This window comes from Gorilla gorilla, chromosome 9, assembly GCF_029281585.2.
Source record: "Gorilla gorilla gorilla isolate KB3781 chromosome 9, NHGRI_mGorGor1-v2.1_pri, whole genome shotgun sequence".
Classification (NCBI taxonomy): domain Eukaryota; kingdom Metazoa; phylum Chordata; class Mammalia; order Primates; family Hominidae; genus Gorilla; species Gorilla gorilla.
In genome coordinates this window covers 9,526,200-9,551,531 of record NC_073233.2, presented here as the reverse complement: position 1 = coordinate 9,551,531, position 25,332 = coordinate 9,526,200, and the positions used below count along the sequence as shown (strand labels likewise).

The following is a 25,332-nucleotide window of genomic DNA, read 5'->3' as shown; positions in this document are numbered from 1 at the left end:
ATAAATGATGGATGTTTCCAAAAGCAGCAAGCAGAGAATATGACTACTACATGACTGACTCCTCGATAAACTCAAATCAAGCAAGTGTAAAAGAAGAAGGATCGTTGGCCAGGCACGGTGGCTCACACCTGTAATCCCAGCACTTTTGGAGGCCGACGTGGGTGTGGATCACCTGAGGTCAGGAGTTTGAGACTAGCCTGACCGACATGGTGAAACCCCACCTCTACTAAAAATACAAGAAATTAGCTGGATGTGGTGATGGGCACCTGTAATCCCAGTTACTCAGGAGGCTGAGGCAGGAAAATCGCTCGAACCCGGGAGCGGAGGTTGCAGTGAGACAAGATCGCGCCATTGCACCCCAGCCTGGGCGACAAGATCAAAATTTCGTCTCAAAGAAAAACAAAAAATGAAGGATTGTTCACGCCCAGGGACCTGTTGCACAGACTTCTCTCCTTTCAACTTGTAAGTGCTCCCAGAGAGGCTCAGACTTTCCACCCCTCCTGCGTCACTGAATTTTCTTGAGTCAAACTTTCCACAGCATGGATATTTTCCTCCCTTGATAATAGTGCCTTTCCTGATTTAGTCCTTTTAAACAATGGGTATTGCATCAACATCTGTTTCTGTGCGTGTGAAATTCCTGGCCTTCATGTTTTTTTGCTTGAAGTGCATTCATGCACACCTCCTAAGAAGTGTCCTTGGCTCTCTGGGCTGCCTGCTTCTGAATGTGTACTTGCTGGATTTACATAGGCCATATCTGTGGGCTTCTTTTCCACCGCAAATTCAGATGAGGGAGTGTGTGGCTGATGCTGCGCCCTCACTGCCTCCATCCTGCCCTCCTGGCTGGTAGTTTGTAGCTTCCTTCTTGGGATCAATTGTGCCCTATAGCAAAGTCCTGCCAGTGAAGCCAAGAGGCAGAGGCCATGGTACCTACTTTTTTTTTTTTTTTTTTTTTTAGACAGAGTTTCACTCTGTCGCCAGGCTGGAGTGCAGGGGTGCGATCTCGGCTCACTGCAACCTCCGCCTCCTGGGTTCAAGAGATTCTCCTGCCTCAGCCTCCCAAGTAGCTGGGACTACAGGATGTGCCACCACGCCAGCTAATTTTTATATTTTTAGTAGAGACGGGGTTTCACCATGTTGGCCAGGATGGTCTCGATCTCCTGGCCTCATGATTCACCCGCCTCGGCCTCCCAAAGTGCTGGGATTACAGGCATGAGTCACTGCCCCTATCCTCAATATCGTTAAAATGACCATACTGCCCAAAGCAATTTATAGATTCAACACTATTCCTCTCAAATTACTAACATTGGTTGGGCGTGATGACTCACACTGTAATCCCAGCACTTTGGGAGGCCAAGGCCTATGGACTGCTTGAGCCTAGGAGTTTGAGACCAGCCTGGGTAATATGGTAAAAACCCCCATCTCTCCCAAAAAGACAAAAATTAGCCCAGTGTGGTGGCATGCACCTGTAATCCCAGCTACTCAAGAGGCTGAGGTGGGAGGATCACTGGAGCCTGGGAGATCAAGGCTGCAGTGAGCTGTGATCATGCCACTGTACTCAAGCCTAGGTGACAGAGTGAGACCCTGTCTCAAAAAAATAAAAAAAATTAAAAAATAAAAAATAAACAAATTACCAACATCATTTTTCACAGAACTAGAAAAACTTCTAAAATTCATATGTAACCAAAAAGGAGCCCAAATTGCCAAAGTAATCCTAAGCAAAAAGAACAAAGCCAGAGGCATCACATTACCTGACTTCAAACTATACTATATGGCTACAGTAACCAAAACAGCACGGTACTGGTACAAAAATAGACACATAGACCAACAAGCAGAAATAAAGCCACACACCTACAGCCATCTGATCTTTGACAAAGTCAACAAAAATAAGCAATGAGAAAAGTATTCCCTAGTCAATAAATGGTACTGGGATAGCTGGCTAGCCATATGCAGAAGAATGAAACTGGACCCTTGTCTTTCACTATATACAAAAATTAACTCAAGATGGATTAAAGAGTTAAATGTAAGACCTCAAACTATAAGAATGATAGAAGAAAACCTAGGAAACATCATTTTGGACATTAGTCTTGGGAAGGAATTTATGACTAAGTCCTCAAAGGCAATTGCAACAAAAACAAAAATTGACAAGTGGGACCTAATTAGACTAAGGAGCTTCTGCACAGAAAAAGAAACTAGCAGCAGAGTAAACAGAAAACCTACAGAATGGGAAAAAGTATTTGCAAACTATCTGTCCGACCAAGGTCTAATATCCAGACTCCATAGGGAACTTAAACAATTCAACAAGCAACACACAAATAATCCCATTAAAAAGTGGGCAAAAGGCCGGGTGTGGTGGTTCACACCTGTAATCCTAGCACTTTGAGAGGCTGAGGTGGGTGGATCACGAGGTCAAGAGGTTGAGACCATCCTGACCAACATGGTGAAACCCCAGCTCTACTAAAAATGTAAAATTAACCAGGCATGGTGGTGTGTGCCTGTAGTCCCAGCTACTCAGGAGGCTGAGGTGGGAGAATTGCTTGAACCCCAGAGGCGGAGGTTGCAGTGAGCCGAGATCACGCCACTGCACTCCAGCCTGGGCGACAGAGCGAGACTCCAGCTCAAAAAAAAAAAAAAAAGTGGGCGAAATACATGAACAAACATTTCTCAAAAGAAGACATACAAGCAGCCAACAAACATGAAAAAATGCTCAACATCTGATATGATTTGGCTGTGTCCCTACCCAAATCTCATCTTGAATTGTACTCTCTTAATTCCCACATGTTGTAAGAGGGACCCAGTGGGAGGTAATTTGAATCATGGAGGCAGTTTCCCCCGTACTGTTCTTGTGGTAGGAATAAGTCTCACAAGATCCGACAGTTTTATCAGGGGTTTCTGCTTTAACACCTCATCATTTTCTCTTGCCGCCGCCACGTAAGAAGTGCCTTTTGGGAGGCTGCAGTGAGTGGAGATCGAGCCACTGCACTCCAGCCTGGGCAACAAGAGTGAAATTCCATTTCAAAAAAAAAAAAAAAGTGCCTTTTGCTTCCTGCCATGATTCTGAGGCCTCCCCAGCCATGTGGAACTGTGAGTTCAATTAAACCTTGTTTTCTTCCCAATCTTGGGTGTGTCTTTATCAGCAGCGTGAAAATGGACTAATACAGAAATGGGTACCAGTAGAGTGAGGCATTGCTGAAAAGATACCCAAAAATGTGGAAGTGACTTTGGAACTGGGTAACAGGCAGAGATGGAAACAGTTTGGAGGGCTTAGAAGGAGACAGGAAAATGTGGGAAAGTTTGGAACCTCCTAGAGACTTGTTGAATGGCTTTGACCAAAAGCCCAAGAGTAATATGGACAATAAGGTCCAGGCTGAGGTGGTCTCAGATGAAGATGAGGAACTTGCTGGGAACTGGAGCAAAGGTGATTCTTGTTATATTTTAGCAGAGACCGGCAGCATTTTGCCCCTGTCCTAGAGATTTCTGGAACTTTGAATTTGAGAGAGATGACTTAGGGTATCTGGCAGAAGAAATTTCTAAGCAGCAAAACATTTGAGAGGTGACTTGGGTACTGTTAAAGGCATTCAGTTTTATAAGGGAAGCAGAGCGTGAAAGTTTGGAAAATTTGCAGTCTGACAATATGATAGAAAAGAAAAACCCATTTTCTGAGGAGAAATTCAAGCCAGCTGCAGAAATTTGCATGAGTAAGGAGAGCTGAATGTTAATCCCCAAGACAATGGGGTATGTCTCCAGGGCATGTCAGAGGTCTTCACAGGCCTGGAGGCCTAGGAGAAAATGGTTTTGTGGGCTGGGCCCAGGGTCCCCATGCTGTTTGCAGCCTAGGGACTTGGTGCCCTTCGTCCCAGCTGCTCCAGTCGCAGCTGAAGGGGGCACTTCTTACACGGTGGCAGCAAGAGAAAATAAGGAAGATGCAAAAGCGGAAACCCCTGATAAAACCATCAGATCTCATGAGACTTATTCACTACCACGAGAACAGTATGGGGGAAAACACCCCCATGATTCAAATTATCTCCCACCGGGTCTCCCCCACAACACGTGGGAGTTATAGGAGGACAATTCAAGATGAGATCTGGGTGGGGACATAGCCAAACCATATCATTCCACTCCTGACACCTCCAAATCTCAAGTCCTCACATTTCAAAACCAATCATGCCTTCCCTGGAGTCTCCCAAAGTCTTAGCTCATTTCAGCATTAACCCAAAAGCCCACAGTCCAAAGTCTCATCTGAGACAAGGCAAGTCCCTTCCGCCTATGAGCCTGTAAAATCAAAAGCAAGCTCGTTACTTCCTAGATACAATGGAGGTACAGGTATTGGGTAAATAGAGCTGTTTCAAATGGGAGAGATTGGCCAAAACAGAGGGGTTACAGGGCCCATGCAAGTCCAAAATCCAGAGGGGGAGTCAAATGTTAAAGTTCCAAAACGATCTCTTTTGACTCCAGGTCTCACATCCAGGCCACGCAGATGCAAGAGGTGGGTTCCCATGGTCTTGGGCAGCTCTGACCCTGTGGCTTTTCAGGGTACAACCTCCCTCCTGGCTGCTTTCACAGCAGCTGGCGTTGAGTGTCTCCACTCACTGCAGCCTTGACCGCTGGGCTCAAGCAGTCCTCCTGCCTCAGCCTCCCAAGCAGATGTCCATGACAGAGAAAGGGCTGTAAACAGCTGTGAGTTCCCACAGCGGCACACTGCACAGCTGTGAGAGAGGACTGGGGGTCCCTGCACACCATGAGGGGTCCCACAGAGGTGAGGGCATGCCACAGGATGGTATGCAGAGCATGGTCCTCTTGATGTCGGCTCATGGGCATGTGCTGTTATACACGTCCGGTCCAGGGACATTGAAGAGGGTGGTGTAATTATAGACAGAAGACGAAGGCTGACCTGGGATGCGAGCTGTGCGTCATCATGTTCCTGGTATCAAGCCGGGAGAGACTGGTGCTACTTGAGCCAGGGAGGTCCTCAGGGCAATTGGGGGGTTCCAGGCTGGGCACTAACGAAGCCCACCCCCCACCCCCCGTTCTCCCAGATGTTCAGCAATGGGTTGACAAGTTTTTCAAATGTAAGTAGGATTTCTTGGTTATGAATTAAAAGCATTTTCATTCCTTCGCAGAAGTCATGGTCCCAGTTAATAGAAATTCATTTCATGTCTCTTCTTTTTGCTTTCAGAAGAGGCAAATGAGCCCGGCAGCCCTGTCAGGACCATGCTGGCGTTTGGGCACATCCTCCTGGAAATGCCTGACGGTGCCTCAGGGCCCTGGCACAGAGCTGGGCGTTTAGACCTTTGCATGAGCAGCAGCAAAGTCCCCAAAACTGCCAGGAGTGGGTGTGGGGCAGCCCCAGGCCTTCCTGCCTGCACTCCCAGTTTTAGCCTGTGTCATGGTGTTTGCATTCACCTTATTGCAGCCCCAGGTGTCTGTGCTGGAAGACTGAAATTCTGGTTGTTTAAACCGCTGAGTGGAAACTGAGGCACAGAGAGGAAAAGGACTTCACACAAGCGTCCCCGAGCTGCAGTAACAAATGACAACAAACTGGGGTGTTCAAACAATCGGGATTTACACACCCACCATGCACCCACAACAATTAAACATTAAAAACAGAAACAATACGAATTCACACATCTACCATGTAGATTCCCACACAATTAAACACAAAAAAAACAGAAACAATCGGGATTTACACACCCACCAAGCGCCCACAACAATTAAACATTAAAAATAAAAGCAGGCTGGGCACGGTGGCTCACGCCTCCAATCCCAGCACTTTGGGAGGCTGAGGCAGGCAGATCACCTGATTCGAGGAGTTTGAGACCAGCCTGGCCAACATGGTGAAACCCCGTCTCTACTACAAATATAAAAATTATTACGTGGCTGGGTGTGGTGGTGCACGTCTGTAGTCCCAGCTACTCGGGAGGCTGAGGCAGGAGGATCACTTATACGCAGGAGGCAGAGGTCTCAGTGAGCTGAGATTGCACCACTGCACTCCAGCCTGGGTGAGGGAGCGAGACTCTGTCTCAAAAATAATAATAATAATTTTTAAAAACAAATAGGGATTTACATGCCTACCATATACCCACAACAATTAAACATTAAAAACAAAAACAGAAACAATAGGGATTGATTCTTTCACAGCTCCAGAGGCCAGAAGTTCCAAATCAAGGCGTCCGCAGGGTGGGTTCCTTCAGAGGCTCTCCAGGAGGTCCTTCCTTGCCTCTCTCCTGGCTTCTGGTGGCCACCAGCCATCCTTGGCTTGTGCTACATCACTCCAATTGCTTCCCCCTTCACACCTATCTCTGTATCTCTGAATCTCTCTCTCATAAAGACACTAGGCATTGGATTAGGACCCATTCTAATCCAGGATGACCTCATTTTAACTTGACTATATCTGCAAGGATGCCTTTTTCAAATAAAGCCAGCCAGGTCCAGTGGCCCACGCCTGTAATCCTCTCACTTTGGGAGGCCAGGGCGGGAGGATCGCTTGAGCCCTGGAGTTCAAAACCAGCCTGGGCAACATAATGAAACCCCATCTCTACAAAAAATATAAAAAATTAGCCACGTATGGTGGTGCACATCTGTGGTCCCAGCTACTCAGGAGGCTGAGGTGGGAGGATCACTTGAGCCCACGAGGTTGAGGCAGCAGTGAGCTGTGATTGCACCACTGCACTCCAGCCAGGGTGACAGAGCGAGACCCTGCTTAAAAAAAAAATAAATGAATACAAATCAAGTTGCAGTCGCAGGTACCAGGGGTTAGAACATGGGCATAATCATTTTGGGGGGACCACAGCTCAACCCACAACAGGCTTGTCTTGGGACACCCCCGGGAGTTGGCAGCAGAGCTGGGAGCTCACCTGCGTGTATTCGTCTCTAACCCTGTGCTACCCTGGCTTGCAGGCCATGTGACATTTCTTTCCCTAAAAGTGGTTTGGGTAGGGCCTGAGCTGCTGGCTGTGCCAGCAAAGAAATCACTCTGCTTTAGTCACCTCAAAGCAGTGGGCCCAGCGACACCCTGCTGCCCATGGACACTGACGGGGACCGTCCATCCTCTGGCATGGAAAGAGCAGTGTTCTTGGAGAACTTGGCCTTGGCCCTTAGGAGACTCAAGGGAGAGCCCTGCACGGTGGCCACTGGTGGCCGAGGAAAGTCCAGCTGCCCGGGGGAAGGTGCTGTTCACTCACCCGCTGCCCACAGCCCAGGGCCAGACCAAGGCATCAGCCCCTCAGCCATCCAGAACAGGCCAGTGAAGCTTCAGAATGGGTCTGCACTTGCGGAATATTTAGTAAGCAGGGTTCTGTGTGACGTCCTTACCCTACGTGCTCTTGTGAAATCCTCATTATCAGTTTGCTGGGGCTGCCACGCTTGGGGGCTTCAACAAGGATTTATTGTCTCACAGTTCTGGAGGCTGGAAGTCTCAGGTCAGGGCATCAGCAGGGTGGGCTCCTTCTGGGGCTGTGAGGGAGAATCTGTCCCAGGCTGTCCCCTGACTTCTGGTGATTTGCTGACAATGTTTGGTGCCCTTTGGCTTGTGAAGCATCGCCCCAGTTTCTGCCTTTATCTTAACATGGCACCCTCCCTGCTTGTCAGTGTCCAAATTTCCTCCACTTACACATTTTAATTAATTGTCTGGGCATGGTGGCTCATGCCTGTAATCCCAGCACTTTGAGAGGCCGAGGCAGGCGGATCACCTGAGGTCGGGAATTCGAGACCAGCCCGGCCAACATGGAGAAACCCGTCTCTACTAACAATACAAAATTAGCCGGGCATGGTGGCACATGCCTGTAATCCCACCTATTCGGGAGGCTGAGGCAGGAGAATGTCTTGAACCTGGGAGACTGAGGTTGCGGTGAGCCAAGATGGCACCATTGCATTCTAGCCTGGGCAACAAGAGTGAAACTCCGTCTCAAAAAATTTTTTTAAATTAATTTATATATGTGTATTTATTTATTCATTTATTTATTTTAGAGACAGGGTCTCACTCTGCACCCAGGCTGGCATGCAGTGGCACAATCATAGCTCACTGCAACCTGAAACTCTGGGGCTCAAGCCATCCTCCCTCTTCAGCCTCCCAGAGAGCTGGGATTACAGGTGTGAGCCACCATGCCCAGCTGAAATTTTCCCTTTTTACAAGGATATCAGTTATACTGGATTAACGTCCACCCTAATGACCTCATCTCACGACTTTATCATCTGCAAAGACCCTATTTCCAAATAAGGTCACATTCACAGGTCCTGGTGGTTATAGGATTTCCACATCTTTTGGGAGAGACACAATGCAACCCATAACAACCTGTAACCCAATGTGCTGTCCCAAAGAACTACAACACCAGGGGGATACTGAGGTTCAGAGAGTGTCCTTGCCCTGGTGGTAGGGCTGGGATGCAGCAGGACTGGGGAGGCGGGACCCACTGCTGCTAGACACTGCAGCACTCTTAGACACAGCTCGGCCACCTGAGCAGGTGATCATTTCCCAGTTCTGCTCTGCAGACCCCTTTTTTTTTTTTTTTCCCCAGTAGAGACGAAGTTTCACTATGTTGGCCAGGCTGGTTTTGCACTCCTGACCTCAAATGACCTGGCCACCTTGGTCTCCCACAGTGCTGGGATTACAGGCGTGAGCCACCGTGCCCGGCCCCACTTTGCAGATTTAAAAACAAGACATCTGGAAGCTCAGAGAAGTTAAACTCACCCCAGGTCTCACAGCCAAACCCTGGCTTGCCTGACCTGATGTCAGGAGGCTTTCTTAGTGCTAGAAAGGAAGGGCAGGGCAAGCCTTAGCCGAATGTTTATCTCTAAGAGGCTTCTGACTCTCCTGGGCGCCTCCGGTTCCTTCTCCCAGGAAGGCATGTGGCCGAGCTGGGCTTGGGTGACTCATGGTCCTAGAATGATGAGTGAGCAACAGGCACTGTGAGAGTCATGGTAGGACCTGGCCAGAACTTCGTCCCCTAAGTCCTGGACCTGGTCCCTTCTTTGGGATTAGTTGGGGTCTCACAGAGCCTCCCACGTCTTGGGCAAGTTACAGCACATGCTACAGGGTCTTTGCAGAAATGTAAACAAACTCTTTCTTCTTTTTTTTTTTCCAGCCACCAGTAGAATTTAGAATTTATTTATTTTTTATTTTATTTATTTATTTATTTATTTATTTGAGACGGAGTCTCACTCTGTTGCCAGGCTGGAGTGCAATGGCGCAATCTCGGCTCACTGCAACCTCCATCTCCCTGGTTCAAGCGATTCTCCTGCCTCAGCCTCCCGAGTAGCTGGGACTACAGGCAAACGCCACCATGTCCAGCTAATTTTTGCATTTTTAGCAGAGACAGGGTTTCACCATGTTGGCCAGGATGGTCTCGATCTCTTGCCCTCGTAATCCGCCCACCTCTGCCTCCCAAAGTGCTTGGATTACAGGTGTGAGCCACCGTGCCCGGCCTTAGAATTTATTATGAAATTAGACATGAGGTTCCAAAAAGTAACTAGAAGATTTTTTACTTTTTATTTTTTGAGAAAGGGTCTCACTCTGTCGCCTAGGCTGGAATGCAGTGGCACAGTCGTAGCTCACTGCAGCTTCAAACTCCTGGACTCAAATGATCCTCCTGCCTTGGCCTTTCAAGGTGCTGGGATTACAGGCATGAGCCACTAATCCTGGCTAATAATTTTTCTTGACATACTAAAATTCTGTTTCTTAAATAGCATTTCCTCTCACTTTGGGTGGGTGCACGAACCTTGGGTGGGATATCCTTGGGAGGTGACATCATGCACACAGAAGGCAGGAGCCCTAAGGGGGTTGGGGATGGCTCCAGAATGGGGTCTGAGAAGGAGATGGAGAAGCCTGTTCACGCAACACTTCATAGTGGCTTGCTTTCCGCAGGGTCATTGGCAGGGCGGTCCCTAGGCCTGGAGCGCGCTTCCCGCGCATCCCCAGGCCCTGCTCCAGGTCGGCCTCCTGGGAACCATCCCGTCTCACCAGCACACCCTGTCCCGAGGCTGCCTCTGACCTCCAGGCTGGGCCTGGTCCCCACGGCGCTTAGCGCAATCATGACTTAAACACCTATTACAGGACGCTCAGTCTTTAGTGCTTGTCTCCCCGCGGCTGGGCTGACTACTCCCAGCACGGCCACTGAACGCTTGGCCGCGCGATGCTCCAGAGCGCGGGTCGCCATTAGGTTGAACTACAGCTCCCAGCATGCTCCGGGCCGGCGACATCCGGAGCCCCTGGCAGTTGCCTAGCGACCGGGCGTGTCCCGGAAGACGGGCCCGGCGTGGGGCGCGACTTCCGGGGCGGCGGTTGCATCAGATTCTAGGAAGTGTCTGTAGCCGCAGCTGCGGGTCCGGGATTCCCAGCCATGGCAGATTCCTCCGGGCAGCAGGGTGAGCGGCGCGGCCGGGCCAGGCTGAGGGCTGCTGGGGGCCTGACTGGGCGCTGGGTGCTCGGCTCGAAGGGCGGCGAGTCCTTATGTCTGAGGAGCTCGGGTGCCTGGGTTGTGAGGGGCGGCTGTGTCCGTGGTCTGAGGGGCGGAGGCGCCCGGGGTCTGAGGGACGGCACGTCCTTGGGTCCGAGGGGCGGGGGTGCCTGGGGTCTGAGGGGTGTCAGTGCCCGGGGTCTGAGGGACGGCGGGTCCTGAGGTTCGAGGGGTGGCACGTCCTAGGATCCGAAGGACAACGGGTGCCCGGCTCCGAGGGACGGCCACTGGGACCCCTGGGACTCCTGCGTGAGGGTCTGCCAGACCCGTGGCTGGAGCACAGACCCCGCGGGGACCCGAGCCCGAGCGGGGCGCTGCCCAGACCACTCAGCCTCAGTTTCCTCACTTGGTTCCTGCCGAGGTCCCCTTGCATCCTCACCCCGGGAGGTGGCCCTACATCAAACAGCCTTTCCCCAGCCGGTGCCTGGGCGGGCCCTCGCTCCCTCTTGCCCCAGCTGGACTTTAGGGGGGAGACAAAGGCCCAAGGGTTGTTTTGGTTTTCTACCCAGACCTGGCAGCTTCCGGGAGGTGGGCGGAGGGCACCTGAGGTTGGTACTTAGGGAAATGGGGCAGAGGACGCCAGGGGTACGCGTACACACAGTAAAAGGGCTTGGGGCTTTACGAAGGCTTTCATCTCCAGTTCCGCAGGCAGTCCACTGCAAGCTGATTGTCAGAGCATTACTGCCCCATTTTATTGCCAACCCGGGAGGTTCCCCAGGGACACAGCTGTGTCAGCTCCCCCAGTCACTCATATCACCAGCGGGTAGACCTTGAGAGACCAGTGGGTCTTCTCTCACTGTCCCTCCAGCAAGATTTTAGGTGCTGGAAAGGCAAGAGACTGAATCAGAAAGCCCAGATTCCTAACAGTCTGGAGCAGGCTTTCCAAAGGAAACCTTCTCAGTATCTAGTTTTTAATTCTTTTGGCTGGCAAAAATTAGATGCAAGTTCTTCTAAGACACCTCCAGCCCCCACCCTCAGTTTAGATCGTACCAAGATTTCCTTAGCATCTGGTGGTGCCCTTTGCCCCTGAGGGTTTATTGGGTTATAGATAGGTAGTTATGACAACCCGGGTAATCTGGCGGCATGGGGACACCCAGATGACAGGGCTACACTCTTGTGCCAAGTGGCAGGAGGTGGTCACCTTCCAGGCACGCCGCCTACCACCCTACCTGTGTGCCTGGATTCCAGCACCATCTCCACCCATCCCAGAGCCAGGCAGCCCTCAGAAGTCACCCAGATTCCTGTACAACAGCATCATAGTTAACAGCCCCAACTCTGGAACCACCCTGGAAGGGCCAGGGTCCCAACTCTGCCTCCCGCCCCACAGCAAACCGTGGGTAATGGCTCCTACCTTGGAGCATGGAGTGTAAATGAATTAATAGATGGGAAGGACGTAGAACAGTGCCTGGCACTCAATAAGTGCTGTGTCCGTGCTGAAAGTTAGAGCCTGTTTGTTTTCAAACTAAAAATGTGTTTTTGTTCATTTGTGAACGTAAATAACGTATTAGTAGTGTTTTGTATCTTGTTTTTAAAAATAGCTTTAGAATTTTAGGTTTTCAGAGCCTTGTAAGAATTGCCTTCTTTTTGGAGCTTGCCATATAGGTTGGGATTGCCCTCTCCGGGCTGTCAGGGCAGCAGGCAGATTGCCCAGTCCTCAGCCTGCGCACAGCATCTCCAGCCAGTGTTCTTCTGCCCCAGGGCATGGCCCACCTGCCTTTACTATCGCCTCCTCCCATCACACACACACTCTCAAAGATGAGAACAGGAAGTAAAATCCAATCGTAGGCCAGGCGCAGTGGCTCACACCTGTAATCCCAGCACTTTGGGAGGCCGAGGCGGGCAGATCACGAGGTCAGGAGATCGAGACCATGGTGAAACCCTGTCTCTACTAAAAATAAAAAAAAAAAAAATTAGCCGGGCGCGGTGGCGGGCGCCCGACTACTCGGAGGCTGAGGCCGGAGAATGATGTGAACCCGGGAGGCGGAGCTTGCAGTGAGTCGAGATCGCGCCACTGCACTCCAGCCTGGGCGACAGAGCGAGACTCCGTCTCAAAAAAAAAAATCCAATCGTAAATGCTTTCAGTGACCATCTTCCCAGATTTTTCAAGGAGGCCCTCATTTTTGTACCATCTTCCCTAAGTTGACTCAGAAGGTCTATTTCTCTTTCCTGATCTCACTGGGTGTACAGCTTCTCCTTTGTAGTCTTGAAGGTGCATAGGCTTGGTGCCTGTCCAAGAGCCTGATTATTTCAGAAGGATGAGTTTCATTTCTGAGGTTTCTGGGGTAGATGGAGCCTACCTCAGGGCCTTTCCTCACAGACTTGGGATACCACTTGGTCGGCTGCTCATCAGGTCAGACTTACGGTTTAATTTTTATACAGTTTAATTCAAGGGTCTTCATAATAACACAGCCAGCATTTTTTCAGCATGAGTCTGTGCCGGGCACTGCTCTAAATGCTTTGCATCCGTTATCTCCTGCCACCCTTGGGGGAACCCCTTTGAGGAAGATCCTCCCGGCATCTTGTACAGATGAGAATTCTGAGGTTCAGAGAAGTCAAGCAATCTGTCCACCATCACGACTAGCCAGAGGCACAGCCAGGCTCCCAACCTGGGCAGCCTGACTCAGTAGGGACCTTAACTGCTGTGCTGTGCTGTGCTGCCTTTGATGATTCTCTTCAGACTCACAACAGCTCAACCCAGTGAGTTAAGGCAGATGAGAATAAAGCTGATGCCCTTCGATGTTTTCCCCAGTGCCACGTGAAATGTTTGCTCCTCTTTGAACTCAGGTACCATGTTTCCAGGTATTTGAAGAGTCTTAGGCAGTACCCTTGGGGTGGAGATTAAGCCGTTTCCAGTGTGGGTGCTCTGAGTGGCAATATTGCTGTCTGATCACCCCACAGGCTCATTGTGAGGGATGTTGGATTCCCCTAATAATGAATAACCTCCCTCCCAGTAAGGAGGAAGATGGAGATGCCGTTCTTGGGGGTGAGAGAGGATGCCTGGGGGCCACCTTTGTGAACGAGTGGCAGCTGGACCTCCGGGGCTGGTGATCAGGACGGGGAGGGGGAGGGGAGGGGAAGCCCTCACCTGTGGGAGGAGGCGCTGGTCTCTGGGAGTGGGTGGTGTTGGCTCCTAGTTGGTGAGAGCAGGGGTGTATGCCCCTCTCTCCTCCCCACGATTCATGTCTGGGGGCTTTTTCCAGTCCCCTTTCTGAGCACTTCTTGGGCAGGGAGTGGGTCATTGGGAAGGACCCAAGAGGAGCAGCTGTAGAGGGTGGGACCAGGGGAACATTTGCAGAAAGGGAGTAACCTGCAGGGTGAGATGTTGCCTGGACACCCACAAGATGAGGACCCTGGTGGGACCTTTGAAGTAGCAGGGTCAGAGGGCAAAGGCTCAGGGTGAGTGAGGGGTGCAGACCCCCACCAAACCGGGGCACTTATTAGGAGCTCAGACCTGCTGTAAAAGGGTCTGCATTTTAGCAAGCTGCCCACCCGTGGGGAAGCTGGTTTAAACCTCGCTTGCTGGGCCCACCCCAGAGATTCTGATTTGGCAAGTCTCTGGTGAGCCCAAGAATGTGACTTCTCTGGATCCCCCAGGTTCTGCTGCTGAAGGCACACCAGGGCCATGCCTGGAGTGGACCTGGGAGAGCCTCAAGGGAACGCAGGAAGAGAAACAGGGCAGCCTGGAGAGGTTTAAATGCTGACGGGAGGCCAGGCATGGTGGCTCACGTCTGTAATCCCAGCGCTTTGGGAGGCCGAGGTGGGTGGATCACCTGAGGTCAGGAGTTCTAGACCAGCCTGGCCAATATGTAGAAACCCTGTCTCTACTAAAAATACAAAAATTAGCTGGGCATGGTGGCGGGCACCTGTAATCCCAGCTACTCGGGAGGCTGAGGCAGGAGAATCGCTTGAACCCGGGAGGCGGAGTTTGCAGTGAGCCAAGATCATGCCACTGTACTCCAGCCTGGGTGACAAGAGCGAGGCTCCGTCTCAAAAAATAAAATAAAATAAAATAAAAATAAATAAAAAATAAATGCTGATAGGAAAGAGCCAGAGAGAGGGAGAGGTCGCACTGCCACAGTTGTTTGACGTGTCAGGGATGTTGTTCATTTGGTGTGGCTTTGTTTTGGTATCTGTGCTGAGCAATTGCTTGGTACTTGCATGTGATTTCAATAAATGTTCTGTAGAGACTCCACCTTTGTAGCCGGTGACAACCACCATCCACCTTTGGGACATTCCCATGTCCCTCAATGTGTTGATGAACTGAACTGCAAGGTCACCCGGTGGTGGACATTCCTTCTCATGGGGGCAGAGCAGGAGTTTCGGCACGGAGCGTGCAGGCTCTACGATGAGGGCCAGTGTCGAGGAACAGTCCCTGGGAGGTTTTCAGTCTGCTCGGAAGTGTTCTCATCTGATCTCAGCATCAGACTGATAGACCACAGCCTGGCTCAAACCCATGACCACTTAAAAGCTGACCTATTTTTATTTGTTTCCTTGAGACACACTTAAATGCAGCTACCACAATTACCCGAATGACTGTCTGCGTCCATCTCATGGAAGCCTGTCATTCTCCTGTGCTTCCCTGGGCACCAGCACCTTTCTGCTCTGAGAAGATCCTTCCCAAGCATGGACTTGGTTCCCTTTTGATGAGCCGTCTAGGCTGCTCTAGACGGTACATTTAAGAATGATGTGATCCAAGATCAAGGCAGATTTGGTAATAAACTTTTAAAATAATAAAATTAATTAAATAAAAATGAGTGTGTGAGCGCTAGGAAAACTCCAGGAAATTCTCTGTGTGTAGCATGCGGCTATTACAATAACATTAATAATACCAGAGCGATTATGATAATAATGATGGCAAATGGGGCCCCTGGCTCTGTGCCAGGCAGCTTTTAAACATTTTACAAGTGTAATTTGACTTAATGGCCTGCAGCTTTACAGGGCTGATGTTATGAGCGTGTTTTACCATGAGGAAATGCCGCCGTGTGTGTGAGTGTAGGCACTCAGCCCTGGAGGGCGTCGGGGCCGCCCCTCAGGCCTCCAGAGAGCGGGTACACAGTGGCTTCAGTTCCCAGACTGCTTCCTCAGCACTCAAAAGCCACTGCAGCCGCCGTTAGGACATTTGATGTTTTTCTCATTTTAAAAATAGCAGATGCTTACTGCAGAAAATGTGAGCAATGAAGAAAAAGAGGGAATTAAAATCACCTGTCACCCCCTCTCATCAACCATCGTCACTGTCAGTGTTCGGGCCGTTGCTGGTGGTCTCTCCATCAGAATCCATTCTGAGTGTGAGAGGCACGTGACTGTCAGCTCGCTGTCTCAGCTGGAAGCCGATGCTGTGTCACTGTTTCTCAGGGTGCTGCTGTTGTCTCTTCTTCCCTCTTGCTGTCATGGAGTCCAACCCAGGCATGAGCAGTTGCAGAAGACCAAGGCTCAGGGAGGGGACAGGGGAGAGGAATGTGGAGGGTCAGCATTGGGGAACAGCTTTCGAACTGTGGCCTGATCTGTGAGGGGACAAGGCTCACCTTCCAGCTCTGTCCATCCCTCTGGCAAGTTCTCTAATCTTTAGTGAACTTCATTTTCTTTATCATGAAATGGGACCCCTGCTGGCAGCTGCAGAGCTGTTGGAGGGAACTATCCAGCTAAACTAGAAGTCTCCTGGCTGGAAGTTGCTCTGCAAAAGAGTTTGTAGGAGTCTGATGTTTATTTAGAGTTAGTTTTCCAGGACCTCGCTTTGGGGTGCTTGGAGCTGCCATGGTGGGTCTGCCTCCGCCTCCGTCCTCCCTGATCTCATCTCCAGTTGGGAGGAGAGCGCATCTCCATGTAAGCAGCCTCCTTCTTCTCAGAGGGAAGCCCCGGCAGTGCCAGTGCTGACACTGGGCCTGTAACTGTGGGGATGGGGCAGGTGAGAGGCCCTCAAGAGCTCCCGGCACCCCCCAGGCGCCTTCAGCGGGGCCAGAGTCCGCCCCTGTCTTTCTCTTTCCTTGGACTGTTGGAAGAGCTGAAGTGAAAAGTGACTTGTTCTTGTGTCTCTGGTATCTTTGGGCAGCAGGGCTCCTGCTAAGCAAGCCCCTGGGGGCTCAAAACAGCAGAGGCTGTGGCCGGTTCCCAGCACTGGTCCTTGTGCAGGTGTCTTTCTGAGAAGGGTGCATGAGGCCCAGTGCCATAGGGGAACGCCAGCCCACCACCGGTGGCATGCACTCTGTGGTGACATTCTGCTGTCCACTCATCTGTGCCCTAGGCAACTTTAGCTGATATCTGGAATGTCACACGCTCAGTTGTAGATGCTGAAGATCGAGCAGTGAATAAGGTAGATGGAGCAGTGGGGCAGATGGTGAAGGAAAGAAATGCGGGCACGTGTTAGACAGGGGTGCTGCGGAGAGAAAGAGCAGCCAGGCTCAGGGTCTAGAGGCGGGCGCCATATGGACAGGGAGTCCTTGAAGACCTGGTGGGGAAGGCGGCACCTAGCAGAGCTGTGAAGGATTAAGGGGCCTGCTGGTATCTGGGGAGCATGCCCCCTAAAAAAGGAGCAGCAGGTGGAGGGGCCATGTGACTAGGGTATTGTGAGTCAGGTGGGGGCCCATGGCCAGCATGAGGACAGGCTTGTGCTGCTGGCGAGGTGGGTGTTGGGGGCAGTAATGTGAACTTGCGCTTTTCAGCAGGGCCGCAGGAGGCCTGTGGCTGTGAGGGGAGAGCCATGCTGGCTACAGGTGGCGGTGTCTGGCTTGCAGGAATCCAGGTGACAAGGGCTGGCTCTCAAGTCCAAAGCTTTTTTTGAGTTAGAGGCCCCGGATCCTCCCGTGGGTTGGCTGTGGGTGCTCCTAAGGATAACTTGTAAAGGGGTGTGATTCCAGTTTTGGCTAGAGAGAGTGCCCAGAGCTTTGCTTCTGGGTGCTTGTGGCTGCTTGGAGTGGGTGGCCATCTTATTGGGGTCAGATGGGACAGTGGCTCCGTGCAATGGGAAGGAAGCAAGGCAAGTTAGAGGGACGCTGCACTCGTCATCCCACCAGCGAGAGTCATCCCAGGAAGCCATTTTAAGCCCTGCATCCATGTTGAGACTTCAGGAAGGCTCTCCCACACAGTGCCCACCCCTTTACTGCAGAGAAGAGGTGGCTTCAGGACATCTTCTCCGGCAGCCATGGAGGCTGGGCCCTGGGGCATCATGTGGCTCCGTGGGCTCCCTGGTGGGTGAAGAGCTCGGCCCAGTGGGGCATTCTTGCTGCTGCAGCTGTGCACTCCGTTCTGACTCATCTTTGCTGACACCACAGCGTTCCGGGAAGTGCCAGTTATTGGCCTGACACGAAGGGTTTTCCCCACACTAAGCAAAGCAGAGAAAGGCATTCGTGTGCAGTTACCCCTGCAACACACTCTGCTGTCTGTTTTCAGAAGCTGTGTGGGTTTGGTTGGGGTGACTCTGGCTCTGTGCCAGGAGTAAACACGGAGATGGGGGACAAAAGGGAATGGGAGAAGGCAGAGAGGGGGACTGTGATGTGCAGGGCATCCACGCCCCATGGCTGTGATGTCGGGCAGCCTGTGCCCAGGAAGGGCAGCTGGCACAGCAAGGGGTGGCCAGACATGTGCTTTCCTACCCTGAGTGAACTCTGGGGTGAGAGGGTATCTGTGTGGAAGGAGCAAGCATCGGTCCTTTTCCCACAGTCCTCTCAGCAAACACAATCACGGGTTCAAGGTTTGGATGCACCTGTGCTCATGGGCTCAGGGACCAGACTCCCTCCTCTGGCCAGAAGCCTGGCACCATCTGCCTGCTCTGCCCCCACTTTAGGGACGTGGGCTGTGGACACAGCACCTGGTTCACAACTCCCGTGTCAGAGGTAATTGCAGGGAGATATTCCTTAGAATGGTGAGACAGATTTTATTCCCTAATTCCTGACAGTAGGGGAAGGAGCTGCATTCCCTGCCAGTTCAGCAGAGGTGACTTTCGGATTTAAAGGGAGTATGATTAGCTGGGCCTGGTGGCATGTGCCTGTAGTCCCAGCTATTCAGGAGGCTTAGGCTGGAGGGTCACTTGAGCCCAGCATTTTGAGGCTGTGATGAGCCTTGATTGCGCCACTGCACTCCAGCCTGGGCAGTAGAGTCAGACGCTGTCTCTAAAAAATAAAAATAAATAAATAAATAAATAAAAATAAAGGGAGAATGGAGGAGGAGAAGGAGGGTGAGCAGGGGCTCAAATGAAAAAAGCCATGGGGCTGGTCAGCGTGCATGTGTCAAGGTGGCCTTGTCTACAGCTGGCAGTGGTGAAAGTTAGGGTTCTGCTCCTCCTCCCAGTGGTGACATGCGGAACAGTGGCTCTCGGGTCCTTGAGTGACACACCTGAGTGGTGGAGGTGCATACTTACTGCTTTGAAGGCTCTAAGGAAGGAGGCTGGGGCCTGGGGCCAGGGGCCAGGTGAGGCTGGCTGGAGCAGCCACATTCTTCTGGCAGCCCTGTGCTTTCTTGGGCTGGTCCTTTGAGGGGGCCCAGTCCTCCTGAGGCTGTGGCCTTGACCTGCAGAAGCCATGCCAGAGTCCAGCTGTCTCTTGGTGCAGGGGTGTAAATGGCACACATTGTCAATGTGGGGTTCTCCTGCCCCTCATCCCCCAGCACCCAGAGGGAGAGGGTGCTGCTGTGGCAAAGAGGCTTGAAGTTGGTTTGGTTTGGGGGATTTCTGTTGTGAGCTTTTAAAAATTGAGGTTAAATTCTCATAACATACTTAGCTGACAGGAGGGATACCATGATCGTGTAGGTAGCTTTCCCAAGGCGAGGCTTATCCGTTATACTCCAGATGTGCTGACCCCTGTGATTTCCCCAAATGTCAGAAACTGAACTGTGTAATTTGTGATGGTGTGGAACTGTGTTCCTGCTTTCCCTGATAGAAAAAATAAATTAAAAATGTAAAAACTAAATAATTTATATGACATAAAGTGAAAAGTGCACAATTCTGTGGTATTTGGTGCACGATGTTGTCATGCAGCCTTCAGTTCTGTCTAGTTCGAAAGCATTTTCATCACCCAAGAGGGAACCCATCCATACCTGTTAGGCAGTCACTCCCCCACCCCCAGTCGAAGCGCTGCCCCTGTGCCTTTGCCTGTTCTGGATGTTTGGCGTCCAGGGAAGGGCTTGAACACCTTTTTCCTTGGTTCTGTGCCATGCCCTAGTCCCTGTCTTTCTGGCGGCCTCTGGGCTGCCCGCCTGCCTGCCTGACACCATGTGCCCTCTGTCTTTGCAGCTCCTGACTACAGGTCCATTCTGAGCATTAGTGACGAGGCAGCCAGGGCACAAGCCCTGAACGAGCACCTCAGCACGCGTAGCTATGTCCAGGGGTACTCACTGTCCCAGGCAGACGTGGACGCGTTCAGGCAGCTCTCGGCCCCACCCGCTGACCCCCAGCTCTTCCACGTGGCTCGGTGGTTCAGGCACATAGAAGCGCTCCTGGGTAGCCCCTGTGGCAAAGGCCAGCCCTGCAGGCTCCAAGCAAGTGAGTAACAGAGTGGGTTCCCTGGCCATTAGAACCTCTCTCCCAAGGTCAAGGGCTTTCTCCATCACCCTGGTGCTTACCTGGTGTCTGCGGATACCCCAGGGGGTGCCTCACCCAAGTGTGTCTCGAGCAAGTGGCCTGGATGGGCAGATGCAGCGCTTGCTGGATGGAGGTTGGGATAAAATCACGCCCTATGGAGTTGGTTATTCAGGAGCAGTATGTTCACATCACTGGTGCGGCAGGATTGCCTGAGGTGGTGGGGTGCAGAGCCGCTGCGGCTCTGGGGTTTCACGTAGCATGCCCAGGCCACGGGCCCTAGCCTTGTGATTTTTAGCTAAGGCTGTGCCTGGCTCTGGTTGACTCAGTTCTTTCTCTTTATTTTTTCCATAAGATTGTAGCGTGTCTATCCTCCAGCTTTAGAATCGTTGAATCCTAAAGTATTAATTGGCATTGAACTTTTTTTTTTTTTTTTTTTTTTTTTTTTGAGACGGAGTCTCGCTCTATCGCCCAGGCTGGAGTGCAGTGGTGCGATCTCCACTCACTGCAAGCTCCACCTCCCGGGTTCACGCCATTCTCCTGCCTCAGCCTCCCGAGTAGCTGGGACTATAGGCGCCCGCCACCATGCCTGGCTAATTTTTTGTATTTTTAGTAGAGACGGGGTTTCACCGTGTTAGCCAGGATGGTCTCGATCTCCCGACCTCGTGATCCACCCGCCTCGGCCTCCCAAAGTGCTGGGATTACAGGTGTGAACCACCGCGCCTGGCTGGCATTGAACTTTTTAAAAATCAGAAATAAGTCATTTTTTCTCTTTGAGATGATGTCTGTCCCGTAGCTCCAGCCTGTTGGTGCTGGTTGTGTCTGTGGAACGTGCCTGTGGTTATGTGCGGGAGATACTCCTGGGATGCCTGCATGGCTTTGTCACTCTGTGGCAAATCTGAGGGGGCTCCATGCCATCATCACTGAAGTATGCCTTTGGGTGGCCCAGCTCCTCCTGTGGCTGTGGGCACTCCTCCACCTTCATGTGGGGGCAGGTTTAGTGCTGTTTTCTGGTGGTCCTGGCTATAGCTGGCAGCCTTCTGGGGGCTTCTCCAGACTCTGGGGCCTGGGATTTGGAACATGCCACCCCGCCTCTGCCATGGGTCGGGCCTCTGCTAGACCACTGTTTCAACCAGGGTGGAGGTGGGGATGTCACATCTCCTATGGGTCGTGTTTTCTGGATAACTCTGCAGCAGACGGTCCTTCCCCAGCGTAGGGCAGAGGCCGTTGCTGTGCAGGTCACGTCCTTCCCCATGTAGCCATTCCTGCCTGAGCCTCCAGCGCGGTCACCCAAGTGACACCTGTGCTGTGAGGTGCCTTCTCTCCAAGGGCTCTAGTGTCAGGTTGTTCCCCCTGCCATGTGCCATTCCAAGACACAGCCAGAGGGGGGCAGGATTAGGGAGGGTGAAGCAGGCCTGGTACGTCCAGCTCAGCAGTGGCCTGTCCAGTCTTCCCTCATAGGGACTTGTTGAAAGAGTGGCACAGACGCAAGCCTCCATCCACACTGTGAGAGGAAGGAAGGGTTTTGCTCCTGCAAACACCTTTTAACCTACAGAGAGGAAGCAGAGCCACGTAGCTGTGTAACAGAATGGACCGTGGATAGCACTAATGGAGTTGCTGTGCCCTCCCAGCTTCCAAATCCCCTCATCACCCAGGCTGCGCAAGAGGCTGCCAGGGTTTGCTTGTGCCAGGAATGATGGGCATTATGTCAGGCGACCCTCACTCAAGCTTGGTGTACACTGAGCAGGGCTGAAGGGGGAGGTGGGAGCTGGAGTCTGGGAGCATCCAGTGACCTCGAGTGGGTCCGAGGCGCCATGGAGTCCAGTGTAGTGTCCTCGCCCATGTCCCTGGGATGACAGTAGCCGTGGATCTCCCTCCATGTAGCTGTGACAATCAGAGCTGCTTCCCCCCCCGAGTGGGAACGCCCTCTATTTCCATGGCTCATACTCCCCAAGCACGCACCTTCGTTGCTGGCATGGTGGGCCATGTGCCCCTCCTCCTGCTCACCCTTCCACCTCTGTTGGACATCCCAGCAGCATCAGATGTGCCTGTGTCCGGCCCTCAGTGTGCCCGCCTGTTACCAGCCCCTCCCATGTGCCTTCTGTGTCCTGTCTCCAAGATCCTCTCAGACATGGAAAGACTCTGCTTGGCCCGGCGCGGTGGCTCACTCCTGTAATCCCAGCACTTTGGGAGGCCAAGGCGGGCGGATCACAAGGTCAGGAGATTGAGACCATGCTCGCTAAGTCGGTGACACCCTGTCTCTACTAAAAATACAAAAAATTAGCCAGGCGTGATGGCGGGCGCCTATAGTCCCAGCTACTCGGGAGGCTGAGGCAGGAGAATGGCCTGAACCCGGGAGGCGGAGCTTGCAGTGAGCCGAGATCGTGCCACTGTACTCCAGCCTGGGTGACAGAGCGAGACTCTGTCTCGGGGGGGAAAAATAATGGAAAGGGTCTGCTTAACCCCCAGGACCCTACTCCTGTGAAGCCAGACCCCTTCCTGGGGGATCCCTTCCCTGGATCACCAGCCTCCAGCACGGAGGTCCACTGGATATCAGGACGTTGAACTTGTTGAGCACTTCTCACCCGCAGTGGAGGCTCAGCCCTTCCAGCCTGCTGGCCTCTCCCTACCCCCCGGGAAGGAGTGTCAGCCATACCCTTCACTGAGGAGGGTGTGGGTCTGTCAGACGCCAAGGCCATGGTTTTAGGAACATGAAGGTTTGGTGTTGCTCTCACCCCTCGGATGGAGGACCCTTAACTTCCTGATGAAGGATTTCTCTCCATGAACCCCTTGCTTGGGTCCTATCTGCATCTGGTGTGTTGTAGGCAGACTGCTTGCCACTTCCTGGCTTCTCTCTCCATCGTTTTATCTTCAGCCTCCCACATCCCCGTTTCAAAGCCATGTCTCTCATGAGCAGTTCATAGTTGGTCTGTTGTTGGATCACTCAGGTCAGGGTGGGACTCTGGAACCAACGAATGTGTGTTCATTTTTTCCAAAGAAACAAAAGCACAGGCCAGGCGCGGTGGCTCACCCCTGTAATCCCAGCACTTTAGGAGGCCAAGGCAGGCAGATCACAAGGTCAGGAGTTTGAGACCAGCCTGGCCAATATGGTGAAACCCCATCCCTACTAAAGATACAAAAATTGGTGGGGCGTGGTGGCGGGCCCCTGTAGTCCTAGCTACTTGGGAGGCTGAGGCAGGATAATGGCTTGAACTCGGGAGGCGGAGGTTGCAGTGAGTTGAGATTGCGCCACTGCACTTCAGCCAGATTTTATCTAAAAAAAAAAAGTGGGGGGCAAGGGTCCTTATGTGATATCTCTCAGTTCTTCTCTTTTGCAAATCTGAATTTGTATATCTGGGCCTGGTAACCCATTTTCCTGGGGAGCCCATCGCCAGCTGTGTGGAGATAGCAGCCTTAGGGGAGCTGGAATGCTGGCTGTGGCCAGGCTTCTTGGACAAGCTTTCAGTCCTGTGAACCCTGGGCCGTTTCCTCATAGCAGGGTGAGTGTGTTGATCCCGTGGCCTCATGGCTGTGTTTCTGGGCAGTGTCTCCAGCTGTCTGAGATAGCAGCAGTGTCCTATTGAAGGAGCTCCAGGGTCTTTGTGACGGAGGAGAGTGATGGGATCCTAGAGTGGCCGGTTGAATGCCTCCAGGCATTGAGTGAGCTTCTCCTTCAAGGGCTTGTGAGGCATTTAAAGTACACTGAGGCCAAGCTGCACTTGGCCTCAATAAGCACATGATGTTTGATTAAGATTGGAGATTGCCTACGCTTTAGAATCTGACCACCTGTGACTGCTGGAACTCACCTAGAGTGGGGGTTCCTGCTGAGCACTGGACCTCTCTCCGTCTCCTGCCCCATCTCCCACCTGCCCACAGTACCCCCACTGCCCAGACACGGGGCAGCTGCCCTCCTTCCTCCCCTTGGCCTGTTAGTCATCAGCGTCTGCCGTCCTGGCTCGTGTGGCCTGAGCTAGAGCCGGGAGGCCAGGAGATGACTGGTGCCCAGGACCAACTTCCCCGTGATCAGTGTGTGGCGATTTGCTGGCCATGCTGCCAGACCCTCTGGCACAGAAACCAGGGACAGGAGGAGGCAGGATGCGAGCACCCTGGTGAGCTTCCAGGTGGCCTGCTGGGGTGGGCACAGGTCAGTGCTAGGAGTATCCATCTCGTAGGCCTTCCTGGTGCCACTCAGAAGAGACGTGTGAAGCCCTTCCCAGGGCCAGGCACCAGCTGGGGTCAGAGGTGCCCAGCAGAGCATAACGCAGAACCTGGACCTGTGGGCGACGACTGTGGAGAAAAGTGGGGATCTGCTGAGGGGGCAGGGCAGGCAGGAGCCGGCTGAGGGCAACGGGAAAGTCACCAAGTACCGTCCTCCACACCTAGCTTTGCAGGATTGACGTTTCAGAGGGTGAATAATCACCCTGTGGCTGCCCCTGGCCCCAGGGACAGAGCTCTGCCCCTTCAGGGATCTCAGATGCAGGCTGTGTAAGGACAGCCTTGTGCCAGGTTGGAAGCCAGGCCTGGAAGCAGTGTGCTCAGCGCAGCCCAGGCGGCCCGCAGGCAAGTGGAGGGGAACAACTAGGGAAGTCTGGCCAGGAGGAGGTGACTGCACTGAGGGGCTGGCTGGCAGGGGTCTCTGCCTGGAGGCTGAGAGGAGCTCAGGTTATTTATGAAGGCAGTATAGACCTATGTGGAGCTTGAAGCCCAGTGTCTGGATCAGAGTCTGCTGGGCTGTGGGCCCAGAGCTGGGAGCCAGCCACTCACTTCTGCAGTGTCCGAAGTGATGAGGAGGGGCTGGGCTGGAGCCAGTCTTGCCTGCTGGCCGTGGCCACAGGGGGTCCTTTCTGCTCTGACTCCTGGCTTCTGCTGCCAGGGCTTGGAGTCTTGGAGGTGGCCTCTGTCCCAACAAGAGTCCTCAAAATCCTCAGTTTGTCCAGGTGAGGGATCCTGGGTGGGGGAGGTTCCCAGGGCTGCGGCAGCACAGACCATACCTTGTCAGTGTCAAGCCCTGACTGACCCAGGAGTGCCAGGTGGTGGTGTGCTCACTGCCAGAAAGGGGCCAGTATTTGAAGAGCAGTGGAATGTGCTGGGCACGCTGCGTAGGCATTCCTCAGCCCTCCTGGGGTTCTAAGGGTGTTATTGGGGTATGCTGCCATACAGAATATGAGAAAGCGAAAGAAAGACGCGGTTGTCGGGAGGCAGAGCTTGCAGTGAGCCGAGATCACACCACTGCACTCCGGCCTGGGCGACAGAGCGAGACTCCGTCTAAAAAAAAAAAAAAAAAAAAGACGTGGTTGTCTTTGACCTGCGTAATGTTGACCGAGGTTCGTGTGGTTTCACATTGTTTAAATTTCATGGAAAACTATAGTCCCGTTGTAA

General features: G+C 52.5%; 1 protein-coding gene and 1 non-coding gene across 10 annotated transcripts in view; both read left to right on the top strand.

Moving 5' to 3' along the window:
- The first annotated feature begins 10,202 nt into the window (after positions 1 to 10,202).
- Positions 10,203 to 25,332, top strand: part of CARS1 (cysteinyl-tRNA synthetase 1) — a 56,492-nt gene continuing 41,362 nt past the window's right edge. The window contains exons 1-2 of one of the 9 annotated variants that reach the window (XM_004050459.5): positions 10,218 to 10,356; positions 19,669 to 19,917. In XM_004050459.5, the coding sequence (XP_004050507.3) occupies positions 10,332 to 10,356; positions 19,669 to 19,917 (274 nt within the window). In that variant the 5' untranslated portion in view covers positions 10,218 to 10,331. Of the gene's footprint in view, positions 10,357 to 12,719; positions 12,799 to 19,668; positions 19,918 to 25,332 lie in introns of those variants that run through there. The other 8 variants (XM_019036431.4, XM_055355190.2, XM_004050458.5 and 5 more) reach the window with 8 other exon arrangements.
- LOC115936416 (U1 spliceosomal RNA) lies at positions 19,149 to 19,311 on the top strand. Its single transcript, XR_004071901.1, has one exon. It is a non-coding gene; the product is annotated as a U1 spliceosomal RNA (small nuclear RNA).